Genomic DNA, 16,993 nt, shown 5'->3' with positions numbered 1-16,993 from the left:
GATTTATTTTTTCCACTGCTCCATTCCTCTTTTCTTATTTTTAAGCTCTTGGCTTGTCAAAATCGAAAGACCATAACATATGAAGCCCCCAATCTCGGTGGAATTATTCGAAATATCGGAAACTCCTGAGGACTTGCCTGTCAACAACCTTGAAGGGGTCCTCTCTTCTCAACCAACCATATCCCACAATCGGAGCATGGAGTCCTCTTTAAAAAAAGAAGAAATGAAAGTATAAAAATCAATTATTTTTTAATTTCTTATGGTTCTTCTAACAATACCAGGGTGCGTTTTAGAGGCGTGATTCAATCCAAGCCTGCTTCATAGCCATGATTAATAATCAAAGTCTTTTAAAGATGAGAATAAAAAAGTTTTCAAAGAAATGGTCAAACCACAAGAAAATGTGACAGTCACACGTAACAAATGGTCACATTTGAGCTTCCTTGTCACTCACACACATTTTCATGAACGGAAAGGGATCCTCTCTGGATCCCTTTCCAACTAATCTACCAAGTTCGTGATTCGAACATTTGAAATTTGATCAAACAGTTACAAACAGAGATCCCTCTTTAAAAATTATAATATTGTTAATTCAACGGTTTGGATCCCGAACTTGGTGGATTAGGTGAAAACGACTCCGGAGAGGATCTTTTTCCTTCTTGAACACACTGCTTCCGTACAAGTTGCTCTCCGCGCGGAGGTCTTTCTTAAAAGGGAGTATTGTTCATTTTCTAGTCACAGTCTACTTGTGTTTTTTATCATTGTTCATTTAAAAGAAAAAGAAAGAAAGGTCACTAAACAATAAACTTCAAGGCCCAGATGTGTTGGAGGGGACTTGATCATGACAAGCCCAGACCCTTCCTACAGCTAACCCTTAATTGTAAGGTTACGCTAGCCCTCCTCCTTTGAGAGTCCAGGGTGTGTTGGCAGAAAAATGGGTGGTGGTGGTGGACAAAATATGGGAAGCTTGACGTTGGCTAGCCATGTGAGCAGGCTGCTCGGTGAATTCAGGGTTTTTGTTTTATAAGTGGCAAGTTTGAATTGGAATGGAATCTGGGACAGTCAAACCATAGGGAACACACAATCCATATTCATGTACCCTCCTCCCTGACTACAAGAATAAGTTGTGCTCCGGAGAATTCTATATTCTGCAATGTATAATCGCTAAATTTTAAGATACAAGATATCTCAAGAGTTCAAAACATATTAGGAGATCCTAAATGACTAATATAATGACTATAATATTATGAGTGTCAAATACGAGGACTTCTACAAAATAGGTATATGACACTAAGGCGTGACGGGAATGACATTTTACCAAAACTAATACTCACTCCAATTTATAAAAATTCAAATACATAAGAATTTGCAATTAATAACTTAAATTCTGTTACAATAGCATTCTTATTGTAGCTATAGTTTATCTTGTAAAATCAATGATATATTCATTCAAAGGTGTCATATTTTATTCTAAATACCATCACATAGATATTGCTTTTGATCGTAAGCGTTTTCTTAAACCTACTTGAACGAAGTGTTCATCTTGTAAAATCAATGACTGTTCATTCAGATGTGCAATGACAGGTTGTTGATTCTATAAAAGTGCAAATACATTTTTTTAAAGAAAGTGATTCTCACACACTTTTTACTTTTTAGCCTCTTACATGAGAAATTTTTTTCAAGTGCCTGGAATTCAATCGGATACTCCACATGACATAAAATAAATGGAAGGACACACAAAAAAAAAAAAAAAAAAATCTCATTTTCTCTGCTTATATTGTGACATGTGGAGTACCGCTTGACTACCGAGTGCTTGAAAAAAAAAATTGTCTCACACACCCCTTTTTATTTTTAGCCATCAGATTGAATAAATAAAACAGAATCAATGGCCATGATTAAATAGGTTGTGTAAGAGGCTAAAAAGAGTGAAAATTATTTTCCTTCTTTAAATTTCGTTTGGAATGTGCTTTTAAATTATTAAGAGCGCTTTAGAAAATATTTTTAGGTTCTAAAAACATTTGAAAGTGATTTCTTCAAGAAACACTAGTGCAGTCAAGTGTTTTTCCAGATTAATTTCACTTTTACTAAGAATTGATTCTATAAAATCTCTAAAAATATTTTCAGTCATTTAAAAACATTTCTCAAATAAGCCGGATCACATAAAAAGTTGCTTCTAATCATAAGCGTTTTTGTTAACCATATAATCTCATATTCATCCCTAACAATTCCCGTTTCCCGATTCTGTTGAATCCGTAACCGTTAAACCGGTGTCACATTCTTGCTAAATACTGTAACCCTATTTCGTCTCCGGTCCTTTTCAGTCTTGCTGGTCAACCATTCTTTCTCTTTCTAAATCTCGGATTATTCAGTCCGGGATTATATTATCCGGCTCTGTTTACTCTGTTCCTACTAGATTTTCTGCGCGGAATGCAATAAACAGATAGAAAGAAAAAGAAACCAAAATAGTGATCCTTTATCGCCGGACCTTTCTTGCCGAGAAAGTCACAGCTTTCTCTTCAACGGAGATTTTGTAGAAAACAAAGCATTCCTCAATCTCAACAACTATTACGATGGCGTTTGCATTGGAAGAAGAGCAGTCGCAGAAATTAATCCACAGAGAGATCGAATTTGGGTTTGAGAAAGACGAAGATTTGGTGATTCCCGCCTGGGTGTTGGACGCTCGATTGGAATCCATCACTTGGGTTCTCCAGGTCTCTAATCTCAAAAACCCAGTTTCTTGTTTTCCAAGTTTCGATAAAAATAAAAATAAAATAAAATAAAGTCGTTTTGAGTCGAAATTGATTGTGTTCCTGTTGTTGGTGTTTCTTGGGATTTCAGAGAAGAACGGGCCTTGGATTTCATCCTAGAACAGCATATTTGTGCATGACATACTTTGATCGGTTCATTTCCCTGAAGCTAATCCCTGTAAGATTTTTTGTTCGCCTTTTCGGGCTATGTCTAAACGATAATGCCAATGTGTTCTGTAAAACTGTATTCCATTCGGTGTTTTTGGTGATTGTGTAACGAGAATCGGTTCATGTTTTTGCAGGTTGCTATGGTTAGATTGCTTTCAGTGGCGTGTCAATGTTAATGTAGAGATTAATTTGATGCATCAACGACCGTCGGCTGTAGCAGCCGCCGCCACCTTGATGGCACTGGATCAGAAATCGATTGAAACTTTTGGAACTGAAACTTTTGGAAATTGTGAGTTTATTTAGCCGTTTTCTCATTACTTAATTGGTGTTTCATATAAATTAAGTAGTGGCCTTTTGTGTCACAGGAAGCTGTGTTTTCATGCTACAATATACTGCAGGAGCTAAAGACGGAGAAACCTAAAGAACCCGAGTCTGTAAAAATCGATTGATCGCTGATGCTGCTTGATTCGAGCCCAGTGGATGGACGCTGTAGAGAATTTTTCAGTTAGGTTAGATTACATCAGAGAAGAGTGATCCTGTTCTGCTATTTCAATAGCGCAGTGGAGTTACTTACCACATGTGACCAATTTAGGTAAAATTGTAACCGGTTTAAAGAGAGTGTGTAGTTCTTTCTTGTTCACAATGTCATTGATTTGGAGGTGATGAGAAACAGCTTCCTGAAGAAAATTTACAGGAAGTAATAAAAAAGCAAAACTTTTTGCCCTAGATTTTGTACCAGAATATTACTTGTTTTCATATTGTGCAATGTCTGTGAGTATTTTGTGTAAGGCAATCATCATTGACGGTGTTTGACGAAAGATTCTTAAGTCCGGAGGTAGGGTGCTTTGTATGTGCGGTTGAATGGTCACATGGTCCAGACGTCTGCAACTAAGAATTTTTTTAGTTTAACACAGAACTTAATTCTAGCACAGAGAAACAGAGTAAACAGAATTGGTTAAGTACCAGTTTGTACATGGAAATTCAGATACACCAAGTAGAAATTAATACACACATTTCAAGTTTGCACGGAGAAAAAGAGTTGTGTAAATGCCATGTAGACCGAAATTCAGAAACACCGTTAGAGCATTTCCACTCATGGTCTAATTGATAGGGTAATTGGGTTGAATTGTCCTGGCCCCAAAAAAAGGTGGTCCACCGGTTCAAAAAATGGAGGGCAATTAGGCCAAGGGCTTGTACCCTTTCAGTTGCCCTTGCAAGAATTGTCTTGGCTTGTGCCTTTGCAGTTGCCTAATTGCAGTAGTGGGCCCACCCACGTGCATAACCTACTCCCTTAGAGATCGTTGCCTTATCCTTGCAAACCGTTGGATTTCCAACATTAAAAAAAATAAAAAATTTAAGGTTGTCAATCGTGGCACAATCTAGTGCATCTGATTCAAACAAAATTTAGTAAATCAACTGCCTAAATTAATTTGAAGATAAAAAGAGCTAAAAAACTTCCAAAAAATTCTTAAAAAGTACAAATGCTTTTTAACAGCACAGTTAAAATTAAACACACTTAACAACTTTATAAAGTTCAATCATCTTCTTCATTTGCCTTTTATTTTTAATTATGCTTGTTGTAATACCATGTTTTACTTTGTATTTAAAATTAAAGTTCAGGGTTATATATAAAGTTTTATTTTCTAAGAACAAATTTGCTAGTTACACACTTACAAGGCATAAAATATTAAAAAGAAATATTTGTGAATAGTAATCGCACTTCCCCTTATTCTTTCTCTCTCAAACCAGTGGTTCTGCACCAAGTCAATTACTATTATAAGAGCAATTTCATTGGATTGACATCACCTTGCCTTGCCCTTGTCCTCCTAGAACGAGTGGAGTTGCCCTTATTATATGGGTATTTTCAGTGACTGTTGAAAACTTGAAGCCGGAGAATTTGACGGTTAATTTGAGATGTAGAAGCAAAATATGCTCTCGGAAAAACGATGCAGCATATAAGTATGAGAAATGCTAGGATCTTTTTTACCGGATGTCCCCGAAGGGACAAGAGATGCTAGGATCAATCGCACACGAACATATGCCCAAACACCTAGCGTTCAAGCTTGCGGTACTCACAAAGCAGGAACAGATGAGTGAACAGACTACTCTGCTAAACCTGCAACCGTCAAAAAGGTGTCACATCTCTGCATCCACTTTCACTATAAATATATTCCGTCGTATTCAGTCTTTGCTGGTCAACCATTTTCTCTCTCCAAGTCTTTGGCTTCAGTACTGGGTTGGCTCACTCAATTCATACTATTTGATTCCTTTTTTCTACTACATTTTCTGCACCTTTCTTGCCAAGAAAGAAACAACGGAGGTCGACGGTGGTGATAACTACGATCCCTTCTCGCCGGACGCTTGTTGCCACGAAAGTCTAACATTTTTGGACGGAGAGATGGCAGATGAAAACGCATTGATCAGCACGAACTACTGCTCCGATAGTGCACTGGAACAAGAGCAACTGAAGAACTTAATCAACAGAGAGATGGAATTTGGGTTCAAGAAAGACGAAAATGTGATCATTCCCAGCTGGGTTTTGGAAGCTCGATCTGAATCCATCAAATGGGTTCTCAAGGTTAGTCTCCGAACTCCAAAACCCCATTTCTTGTTTTCGAAATATCGATCATTTGAACCAACATTTGTGAAGGTTAAATTGGGAATTTAATCGGGTGTTCTTGAAATTCAGAGAAGTGCAGAACTTGGGTTTCAGCCCTTGACAGCATATCTGGCCATTGCATATTTCGATCGATTCTATTCGCTGAGTTCCGACCCTGTAGGATTTTGTTCTTTACACTTTGATTTGATTAACAGTTCTGGTTTTAAAGATTATATTTTTATGGTTTTTTCTTTTTCTTTTTCTGCAGAAAGAAGAGTCAAAATCTGCAAAAAGGTTACTTTCGGTGGTGTGCCTGTCGTTGGCGGCAAAGATGGAGGAGTTGGACGTGAAGCTTCCACCACTGTCACAATACGCTGTCGGAGACTACACCTTTCCATGTCATTTCGTTGGGACGACGGAGTTGGCGTTTCTCGATCACTTAGATTGGAGGCTGAGTTTGATCACACCCTTTGCGTTTCTCGGTTACTTGATCTTCAAGTTATGCCACGGACCTGCATCAGATGTGAAGTCTCGGATTGAAGGACACCTCCTTTCTGGAATGACAGGTATTTCTGTTAATTTTCATGAACAATGTTTTATGTTTGATCAGTCACTTAACTCAATTAATCTTTACTTTATTTGCGGTTGGTTGATTTAGATGGTTAATTATAATTTATTAATTAACTCTAATCTTAATGTTTTACAGAGATTAACTTAATGCATCATCGACCGTCCGCCGTAGCAGCAGCCGCCACCTTAATGGCAATGGATCAGAAGTTAACAAAGGAAGCAGTGGAAGTCAAGATAAAATCGGTTCCTGACTTGAATTTTCTGGAAATTGTGAGTTTTCTTACTTGATCTCATTAGTTGATTAATCAAGTAGATTAAAGACTGGATTTTGATTAATCTTGGACTCATTGGCCTTTGTGTTGCAGGAAGCTGTGTTTTTATGCTACAATCGGATGCAGGAGAAGGAGCTAATGAGTCTAAAGGACCGATCAATCCCGGTAAATGTTGCAGTCAGTTCTTCAGTTCCAGCAGAGAAGTCTGTAAAAACCGATTGACCGCTGATTCCGTTTGATTCGATCCCCATGGATGGATGTTGTAGAGAATTCTTTTGAGTTGCATTTACATCAGAGAACTGTGATTCTGTTCTGCTAAAGAAATTTCGATAGCGGAGTGGAATTACTTTGGTAATAGTAAATATCACAGGTGACCAAATTAGGTAAAACCGTAATTGGTTGAGAGTGTACAGTTCTTACTTGTTCACAGCTTTGGTAAAACTGTAATTGGCTTAAAGATTGTAATTGGAGTAAATTCTTGTGTTAGTATCTCTCATATCACGTGACACCTCCATTCATAACTTTGACTGATGTTTGGGTGAGAGCGAAGATACCAGAAGATTGCATGGCATATCATGTAATTTGTTTTCTCGACGAAAGAGCTGGAGTCGCATGCCATGGTAAATTTTAAGGCAAAATTTCCGGTATATGCCCGGAAATTTCCATGGCCAACTATAGTACAAGCAGTCTCTTATGCAGCATGCATCAATCGGTGGTTTAATTATCGACAATAACGCAAACAATTACAAGAGAAGGATCAGCATTTAGGAATGAACAGCACGATTAAGCAAAACATTCAACCTGTTAGCACAAACTAAATCCTTGTAAAAGTACAAATGGTTAGACGTTCGAACAGGTGGAATGCGTCCTACGCATTCATGTTTACAAAAACTATCACTTTGTAAGCGGGAGAGTTTATCATTTAGCCTTGAATTTGTGAGCTTTTCAGAGTTTACGGAGTCAAAAGAATGATCTTTGAAATGATGCCATAACAAAACATCCATCGGTAGGCAAGTGGAGAAGTACCTGTTCAAGTTCCGGTTGATTTCAGTCTTGTTACACAGGGATGAATTTCAGAATTGCTGAAACCGGCATGCCGAGGAACCCAAGTGCAACGCTGGCAAACCATTGCTTCCAACTTAGAGGATGTGTGTTCGCAAATGTACCCAAGAACTCGACGATTATGATTTGAAAGATAACAGTGGCAGAGAGTACAGTCACGAAAACGTAGTTCTGCATTATGCCTTTGAAGACGTTAACCTTCTCCATTTCCCTCGAGGTGATCTCATTGAAAACCTGAAAGAAGACAGTAGCATTCAAATGAATGTATGTGGATGAGTAGTCATTTCCTGAATTTGAATTTTACTTTTTCCAATACTCCATTCATTAACAACTGTAATACGATTAAATCACATCCCCCGATGATTCATAATTACCTGACAAAACACAAATGAGTTGAAGATAAGGGTGTTCAAGATCAAATCCGAGTCTGGGCCAACAAGCTGAAAAGCTTCTTTTCCTCTGGTCTGTAGAAACCATATTATCACAAACTGATACAGAGACTGCCCTAGGATATTTCTCCACATCACATTAGTGATGAAGTTTCCTTTCCTGCCAACCGGTGCTCTCTTCATTAAATCGTCAGTAGGTGGCTCGGTGGCTAATGCAAGGGCTCCTAGAGTGTCCATGATCATGTTGACCCAGAGAAGCTGAACAGCAGTAAGGGGAGTATTTCCTATGAGCGTTATCAACCCCAAAACAAAAAGTTAGCCAATAAAATATTTTCACGAGAAAAAAAAAAAAAGAAACTTAATCAAGAGAGAAAATGCATCGCAGTCTGCTTACCAGTTAAACAGGCAGAAGAGAAGTTGACAATAAGTGCAACCACATTAACCGTTAACTGGAACTGAACAAATTTCTGGATGTTCAAGTACACTGAACGTCCCCATTTGGCCACAGTCACAATTGTAGAAAAGTTATCATCCAGAATTATCACGTCAGCACTTTCTTTTGCCACCTGATATAATTAGCACATTCTTAATTACCTTAATATCAAAAACGATCAAGCTCATCTAAAAATAAAGGATCAGGGTATCCATGCACAAGAAGAAGAGAGTAAATGAGACGTCCTTGGGCAAATGATTCACTTATTTCTTGTATTATCCAAATGTAACCTCATAAAATTTAGTCTTTAACACCACCACCACCACTTTGCAACCCTTGTGCATTCTTCTGATATCTAAATTTAGTAATAAGATCATGCAACTCTGATTGTACAACTATAGTTTCCAATCAAAATCTACCGGAATTGAATGTTTGTAACGCAAGAAAATAGATTTACAGGCATGACGAGAGAGAAAATAGTGATTGAACTTTTCTCTAGAAACAACTACCTAAGAAGTAAAAAAGTTGCATCTTTTAGCATATTATATTTATAAGACAGGAAAATCAACTGTGGAAATGTGCGACTTTACGATTTGACAGAGAGAGGAGGCTTTTACTAAGACACAAAAAAAAGCAACATCTTCGTAAATACCTCAGTACCAGCAATGCCCATTGCAAGTCCTATATCAGCTTCATGAAGTGCTGGAGCATCGTTTGTACCATCACCAGTCACAGCCACAACTTCTTGAAAAGTGGTCCTTAAGTGTCTCACAAGGGTATGCTTATCCATTGGTGAAGAACGAGCCATTACCTGATCATAACATCAAATTGCATCGTTAGACAAGTCACTTGAAGTGGAAGGGAACAGCAAAATTAGACAAGAAAATTGTTCTATTATTTATGGTTAAAGGTGCACGTCACCCGTAAGTGAAGAAAAAATGTATTTATCGTTCATATGGTTAGTGCTATGTCACTGTTTGTATTTCTACTTCCCACTAAAGACATGAAGTTGCATATCTACCATAATTAGCTGTGCAATAATGGTAACAGGGGAATAAGGAATTTCAACAGGTTTAACAGTCTACTAGTCTAGGGAATTTGTTAAGTAAAATTCATTTAATTAAATGTTTCTGAGACAGCTCACTGGCGGGATTGTGAAATTTTGATAACATGTTTCTGCACAAGTGGCTTTTCAGAAAAATAAGAAACTTTACCTGAAGGTTTGGAATACGTTTTTGTAATTCCTCCTCACTCATCTCACGAAACACTGGGCCTTCAATTGCCAAACCTCCATCGGTCAAAATTCCACATTCTCTTGCAATTGCTTTTGCAGTGTTTATGTTGTCTCCAGTAACCATTCTGACTGTAATACCAGCAGACCTACAAATTGCAACAGACTCCTTGACACCAGGACGAACTGGATCTTTGATACCCACAATGCCTATACATGTGTACCCTGAGGTGGGAATAGGACTTTCAGCTGAGAACTCATTGCCGACCTCCATGTATGCAAGGCAGAGAGTTCTAAGGGCTTCACTAGCAAAACGTTCAATGATGCCATTCAAAAGATCAATTGATGCTTTATCGAGGTGAACAACCTTGCCATCTGGACCCATGAATTTGTCGCATGCAGCTAATATTATCTCAGAAGCACCTTTAGTGTGCACCCGGAAGCCACCTTCAGGAAGCTCTAGAACAACACCCATTCGCTTTTTATGAGAATTGAAGGGCTCAACTTTAACAACTTTTGTTGCTTCCCGTTCTGCCTTGCAATCACCACCAAGCAACATCCCAAATTCCAAAATAGCAGTCTCAGTGGGTGTTCCAAGTAACTCAGTCTTGCCATCTTTGTTTTTAACAACTTCTCCTCCAGTGTTGTTAAAAATAGATTGCAGTATAAGCCTCAAACCAGATTCAGGAACTATAGAAGCAAAGTTAGTAGCTTCCTTGGAGGTTCCCACATCTCTGATTTTACCACAAATGCAAGCTTTCACAACTGTCATGTGGTTCGTCGTTAGTGTCCCAGTTTTGTCACTGCAGATAGTTGTGGCTGATCCCATTGTCTCACAAGCAGCCAGATGCCTGACTAGTGCCTTATCGTTCATCATCTTCTTCATAGCAAAAGCAAGACTCAATGTCACAGCCAAAGGCAAACCCTCTGGAACAGCAACGACAACAATTGTAACAGCTATAGCAAAATATTCCAAGATTTCCAATGCTTCATCTCCAGACCAGATCAAGTGTGATCCTTGTTGAAGCTTGCGGCTGAACAATCCTTGAACCAATACAGAAAATGTCACAACAGCAAAAAACAGGCCTATTTTCCCAATGATGGTTGCCACACCATTTAGTTTGACCTGCAAGGGGGTTTCATCATCTCCTCCTTCACTAAGAGTAGCCATCAGTTTACCCCACTGGGTTCTCATTCCAACAGTAGTTACAAGCATCTTGCATGATCCATCCTGAACTTTAGTTCCAGAGAGGAGAAAAGGATTCGTAGTGTTGACATTAACTGGTTCACTCTCTCCTGTTAAACTGGATTCATTTATCAGCACAGAAAACCCTGAAACAAAAAGTCCATCAGCTGGAACCAGATCTCCAATAGAAAGATGAACAATGTCGCCAGGAAGTAGATCGTAAATGGACAACTTCTGTCTGAATCCATCTCTAGTAACCTGAACTGTAATTTTTTTCTTCTCCTTCTCCAAATCCTTGAACTGTAGAGATTGTTTATAATCACTAGTTGCAGTGACAAACACAACAAGCAAAATGCTAGCAACAATTCCAAGTCCATCGTGGGCACCCTTTGGCCAACCTTCTGTCATTATCCCAACAAGCAGAGATACAAACGCACAAAATGCAAGTATCATGAGGGTAGTGTCCTGAAGGGCTTCCCACACATAAACAAGAAAACCACGGGACGGTTTTTCAATGAATTTATTAACCCCATATATTTCTTTTCTCTTATTAAGCAATTTCTCAGAAGTAAAAATTCCATTGATACTGGATGTTCCAAGCTTGTCTGTGATAGTCTCCACACCACCATGACTTTTCAGCTTTTTCAAATCACGGCCATCAACAATCGATCCCACCTCATCAGCACAAATTTGAAAACCCGCAGCTTTGACTTCCTCAGGTACGGTATAATCACTGGGCAAACTTAAGCCTGCACACATTGAAGATTGAAAACCAAATAAACATATAAAACAAATAGAAACATTGTTTGTAAAATATAAAAACTATCGTCCGTATAAACAACTTTAGAACCGAGTAGGTTAAGATTCTAACCTTGGATAAACTGAAGCGCAGCTTGTGAAACCAAAACTGCAACTCTAAACTTCTCCTGTTATTTCAACCGAAGAACGAAGGACAACACACTAAGAAATAAAGTTTTCTTTTATAAGACAGCAAAAGATATATTTTCTACATGAAGTATGCTTATGAATATATTTTTTACTGGTTACTACCCCCATTAAGTATAAATATATCTGCTCAATTTCTTTTTATGGTAGACGGTATACCTTAATTTCATAGTCTATCAAACAGCAACTATGGTTCACCACAGAATTGAACTTATCCTCATTTATGTAGCATAAGGTCATTTAAAGCTGTTGAGTTTGCTTAAAAAATTTACCGTGCATGGTTCTGAATTGATAATCATTCACGAGTCCCAACGTTCACGTGCATCCCCCTTGAACAAACTCTCATACCACGCAATGCATCAATTTTTAAGTCCTTTTACAGATTATCAGAATAGAACAGTTGATATACCATCAACCAAATCTAGTACAATATGTACTTGGCCAAGGTTTTCGTTTTGACATTCAGCAAGATGAAACAGAACAAAATGGCTATTTCAAGCTGAAATGGATCTGGGAACAGCATTGATAGTTCAGCATGCACCAGAAACACATAATCCCAAATTACGAACAACAGCGAGTTTACTTTTTCCCTTCTTAGCTAGCCTATCATCGAATTTCGATTGAGAGATGATCTTCCCAACTTTCTATATACAACACTTTGATTTGTTAGAAAACGAACACTAATAAATTAGAAATCCAGATTAACGAACACTAACAAATTAGAAATCCAGATTAACGGAACACTAATCAATTAAAAATCCAGCTGAAGTGCAAATCTATAAGCACGCAGAAAACGAACATTAATCAATTAGAAATCCAGATTAAGTGTAGCACTTGGATCACACTCAACTAATCAACAAAAAGAACCACAAATTTTCCAAAAATGAAATTTTCTCAGGAGCCAAACAGAACAAAAAAAAGAGAGAGAAACCAAAATAGTAACCGATTTATACCTGATTGGATCGTCGAATGGCCTCAGCTTCAAAACGCTTGGGGAGATTAGCAGTGAATCTGAACCTCCGTTTCCGATTCTTGACAAATCCACACAGCTTCCTCCATCTCTGAAGCGCCTCCTCCGACGAGTTCTTCGCCTTCACATCAAAGTTCTCGTTCAAATAGCTCTCCATCTCAACTTCTCAGCTTCACCGCAAACCAGAAACCCTAGCCTTTATACACACAGTAACCGCCCTAACCTTTACTCATTCAAGCACACCACCAAAGACTCAAACGCAAGCTGAACCAAAAGTGCTTTTACCGACAGTACCTGGAATCGCTTTTTCTTTTCGGCTTTTTCTCTCTGATGTGCTATAACATTCAGCCGCAGACCGCCACAGAATCTGACTTGGTATTCTCCTCCAAATCCCTCTCTCTCTCTCTTACTGTTCTTGCAGCTTTCGGCTACGGCGGAAAGCTGAAGACGGAGAGAGACTGGGCGTTGACCAATCTGTAGAACTGTGCAGCTCTCTGGCCTCAAACGTTTCAATATCTCCGATCAATATTTCGGACGAAACGTTTCAACATTTCAACGACCATAATCTGGTAGTGGTCCATTATAGCATGGAATAGTAGTTGAGGGATAAGCGTGACAGAGTGGGTAAAAATATTAAAGTAATGCCTTCGCCGCGTGGTGTCAGAGTTACCGCGTTTAGGAAACAGAGGGAGCGGTCAATTTGGGAAATTCCAGAAATTTAATATATAACTTTTTTTTTTTTTTTTTGTGTAAATTAAATAATCGTCAAATTGATACCGTTAGTAGATTATTTTAATTTTCTTTTTGTCGGTAGACCATATTCAACTTAGATGTTAAAGCTGATATAGAAAAGAAGATTAAACTAACATGAATAAGGAGATGTCAAATTGATGCTGGCGTCAAATGAGGTTTTTGCTATTTTCAAACGTACTCCACTTGTTTTATCTTAAGAGAGCATTTTTGCTCACCATCATTTAGTATGGTGTATGCTCACCACCCTACTTATCATCGTTAGATGAGCCTGAATTTTGATATTTGTGCTTTTTCATTACACAAATCTCGAAATTCAAATTCATCTAACAGTGATAAATATGGTGATGAGCATGATGAGCAAAAATGCTCTCTTATCTTAAATGATAGCATATTTAAGTATTATTTTTAAACAAACAACAGTCCAACTTTTATTATTTTTATTTAAAACATAAATGAAATAATAAATTTTTGTATATTGGGTGGAAGAAAAATATTGATAATATGTCAAATTGTCAAGTCAATCATCAAATTGAAATTTAATGTTTTGAATTTGTCATTTTTTTTAGAGATGCTTTAAGTAGGTTATCTAATTTTTTTTTTTTAATAGAATATAGTTTACGGAGAGAAAAAATAATGAGAGTTTAATTACAAATAGAAGCAGGATTTTTTGTATATTAGATATATATGTATGATTAAACGATTTATAAAAATAATTTTAAAATATTATTTTAATAAAATGTAAATATTTTCTGTAAACAATATTCTAAAGCCGTGTGTTTGGTCGGTGAAAATTGATTAGAAGGTTTCGGCCATGTGGGGTGGATCCGGATATAAAAAGATATGAGCCCACTTAGCAATACATCCGGATTATTGAAATTTGATCTAACAGTTACAATTATTATAACTTAAGAGGGACTCTCTGTTTGTAATCGTTGAATCAAATTTCAATGGTTTAAAAGATCTTTAGATCCGGAGAGGATCCAGTTTCATGTGGGGCGGCTTTGATGGGGAATTGGGAGCCAATGAGGTGATGGCAGCTCAGCATGTTATTAAAGCCGGGGCCCATTAGTATTTTTGTTTGTTACTTTTTCTCTTCTGTTTTTGTGTTTTTGGGAAAGAATTATTATTTATGCTTTTCTTGTTCATGTGTTTTGTATCCCATTTTGTCATAGGTACGAAGCGCAAGTGGGACCTGACTGTACGGGCCAAGATGGAGATCACATGCACATGGGTGAGGTTGGGACAAGCAATCACAACTTCCACGAAATCGTGCTCGAAAATGTTAGTAATATCACATTTTTGTAAATCACACTTAAATCATCTTAGGTGGAACTTATTTATATTGTGGGTTTTATTTCTATTAAGGAATGGTTTATGTGTCGTTTATAAAGGGTAAATTATAGCAATTGTTCCTTATTTTTAATCAAATTTGAGCAATAGTCCTTCAACTAAAAATTTCTTATCATTGGTTCCTCAACTCATCAAAATATGTAGTCATAATCATTTTCGTCAACTTCGTTAGAATTTTGTCAAAATAAGTTATATTTGAATGATCATTGCTACAATTGGAGTCCCTCAACTCATCAAAACGTGTAGCTATGGTCCTTTTCGTCAACTACGTCAGAATTTTGTCAAAATGAGTTATGTTGCAAAGACCATTGCTACAATTGAGTTAGAGTTGAGGGATCATTGCTCCAATTGGATTAAAACTGAGGGATCATTTCTCCAGTTGGATTAAAGTCGAATGACCAATAGTTAAGAATTTTTAGTTGAAGAATCATAGCTGCATATTTTGATGAATTGAGAGACCAATGGTAATGGATTTTTAGTTGATGAACCATTGTTTCAATTGAGTTAAAATTAAGAAACCATTATTACAATTTACTCCTTACACAATGTGAATTCCTTAACATTACTCTAATTCTTATGATGTTTCTCGGTAAAATTGCATATATAAGTTTGGTCACTTTATTTTATCTATTTCTTTATGTAGTATAATTTAAAATACCTTCATGTAAAGTAGAATTTTTTGAAGTCATTTATATGGTTTAAAACGTGACTCAAATTTTGGAAGGAACATTTTCTTCATAATGTTTTCAATTTCGTCTAAATTAAGGATGATTCGAATTTGGATATATATAAGGGTGAGCATACTACTCTTAACTTGGTTAAAGTCATTCATGTAACATAAAGGTTTTTTTAATATGTACTGTCTACATTAAATGGTCGGAGAGTCTGCAATGTGAAATTGAAACCCATATTTTTTTTAATCGATGATTGTTTGCAACTATGACATCCCGTCCCGGAAATATCGAAACGCATGTGTGAAATTACGACTTTGCCCCTAGTTCGTTTTTGTCACGTTATGGGTTGTTTTGTGTGGTGTGGCATGTGTTGGACCACACACACACTCCCACACACAAACACTGTCTCTCTCTCTCTCCTTCTGTCTTCTCTCTGTGTCTCCCGTGCTCCCTTCCTCCCTTCTCCATTGAAACTGTACGGACAAACCCCAAAACCCCTCAAACCTTAGCAGATCGAGGGAACCAAGTACACCATCAAGCTCGTGAGGCTGAGAGGAGTCTAGTGGTACCATTTTCAGGTAAGAAAGCTACCATTTTCACGTTGTTTCGAAGTGGTCCGAATTGTGTACTGTTCATGCAAATTTAATCTAGTTAGCTTTTAGACTTTTGAAGCTTGTAGATGTGTTGGTGAGGTCCCAAGGAGCTTGGGAGTGCATCGTTGGACGGATTTGGACGTCGGAACCAAGAACTGTAAGTTTGGCCAAATTTTCATGTTTTTGAAAAGTTTGGTTCCGTTGTTTTTAGGCTCTAAAACTAGTCCAATGTGGTAGATGAGGTTTAGGGCTTCATTTTGGTATAAAATACGTGAAAAATGGATGAAAAACGACGGAGAATAGTGAGTTTTAAACTTTCCCAGTTTTCCCGGTGGCCGGAGTCCGGCGATGGTAGATCGGAGAAGAAAGGAGAATATTCCGTTAAGTTTAACGGAATATTCCTAACGGCAGTGACGACGTCAGTTAGGTTTAACGGAATATTCCGTCAGTTTAACGGAATATTCCTGACGGCGTCAGTTGACACCGTCAGTGTGCATGGCACGTGGCCGCGCGTGGGGGGCGCGTAGGTCCGTGCCTTGGCCGGCGCGTGGGGGCGCGTGCGGCGGAGGAAAATTATTCTAAAAATATGGTTGTGATCCTGAGGTTGTGTAGAGCACGTTGGTATATTCATTTGTCCATTTTGAGCAATGTATGAGAAGTTATTACGAGAAGTTGGTTATGTGCTTTAAAGTTAACGTTTTTATAGTTGTTTCGCATTTAGGTGACACGTACCCCGAGGACGAGCGTGCACACGCGAGGCAGGGGGGCTACGACCCTTCTACATACCAGTGAGTGGGCTTTTGTTTTCCGTATATACCTATATACTTTTATATTCCCAGAAATTGTTTAAAAAGGGTTATTTACGTTATGGCATGCACCCTATTATTATTGTTTATGCATCATTGCATGCATTAGTAGTGGCATACATATACATATGCATATTGGGTGCTGTGGACGCACAGGTAAGAGGTATGCATGTTTTCATTTCAGTAGTGGTTTGAGATAGTTAAGAGCTCATAACCTGCACCCCCGGTGTTAGTGCTCCCGCCCGTGG

The 16,993-nt window shown here is 37.9% G+C and overlaps 2 protein-coding genes and 1 pseudogene across 3 annotated transcripts; 2 read left to right on the top strand and 1 right to left on the bottom strand.

Annotated features, from left to right (window-relative positions):
- Positions 1-2,482: 2,482 nt before the first annotated feature.
- Positions 2,483-3,361, top strand: LOC137716932 (uncharacterized; annotated as a pseudogene).
- A 1,640-nt stretch (positions 3,362-5,001) lies between these two features.
- On the top strand, positions 5,002-6,925 carry LOC137716931 (cyclin-D5-1-like). The gene is made up of 5 exons (XM_068456278.1): positions 5,002-5,490; positions 5,602-5,688; positions 5,780-6,077; positions 6,218-6,351; positions 6,447-6,925. The coding sequence occupies exons 1-5, from the start codon at positions 5,002-5,004 to the stop codon at positions 6,573-6,575; spliced, it is 1,137 nt and encodes a 378-aa protein (XP_068312379.1). The 3' UTR covers positions 6,576-6,925.
- A 124-nt stretch (positions 6,926-7,049) lies between these two features.
- LOC137718473 (calcium-transporting ATPase 1-like) lies at positions 7,050-13,167 on the bottom strand. Of its 2 annotated transcripts, XM_068458031.1 has the most exons (8): positions 12,864-13,167; positions 12,553-12,765; positions 11,526-11,580; positions 9,452-11,403; positions 8,890-9,048; positions 8,199-8,370; positions 7,790-8,088; positions 7,050-7,649 (listed from the first exon to the last, which is right to left on the bottom strand). In XM_068458031.1, the coding sequence occupies exons 2-8, from the start codon at positions 12,724-12,726 to the stop codon at positions 7,410-7,412; spliced, it is 3,051 nt and encodes a 1,016-aa protein (XP_068314132.1). In that variant the 5' UTR covers positions 12,727-12,765; positions 12,864-13,167; the 3' UTR covers positions 7,050-7,409. The 2 variants fall into 2 exon arrangements, with proteins under 2 accessions (XP_068314132.1, XP_068314131.1); XM_068458030.1 differs by having other exon boundaries at positions 12,553-13,167.
- Between the last annotated feature and the right edge of the window lie 3,826 nt (positions 13,168-16,993).

This window comes from Pyrus communis, chromosome 15 (assembly GCF_963583255.1).
Source record: "Pyrus communis chromosome 15, drPyrComm1.1, whole genome shotgun sequence".
In the NCBI taxonomy this organism is placed as follows: Eukaryota; Viridiplantae; Streptophyta; class Magnoliopsida; order Rosales; family Rosaceae; genus Pyrus; species Pyrus communis.
Note: the sequence above shows the minus strand (reverse complement) of the source record. Positions and strands in the feature narration are given on the sequence as shown.

Bases quoted from the DNA above. Each gene is read 5' to 3' on its own strand.
- LOC137716931 (XM_068456278.1), top strand. From the start codon at position 5,002: ATGAGTGAACAGACTACTCTGCTAAACCTGCAACCGTCAAAAAGGTGT. The intron at 5,689-5,779 runs GTAGGATTTTGT...CTTTTTCTGCAG, and splicing joins ATTCGCTGAGTTCCGACCCT to AAAGAAGAGTCAAAATCTGC. The intron at 6,352-6,446 runs GTGAGTTTTCTT...TTTGTGTTGCAG, and splicing joins ACTTGAATTTTCTGGAAATT to GAAGCTGTGTTTTTATGCTA.
- LOC137718473 (XM_068458030.1), bottom strand. From the start codon at position 12,726: ATGGAGAGCTATTTGAACGAGAACTTTGATGTGAAGGCGAAGAACTCG. The intron at 8,371-8,889 runs GTATTTACGAAG...TAATTATATCAG, and splicing joins TGGGCATTGCTGGTACTGAG to GTGGCAAAAGAAAGTGCTGA. The intron at 7,650-7,789 runs GTAATTATGAAT...GTCTTCTTTCAG, and splicing joins ACTCATTTGTGTTTTGTCAG to GTTTTCAATGAGATCACCTC.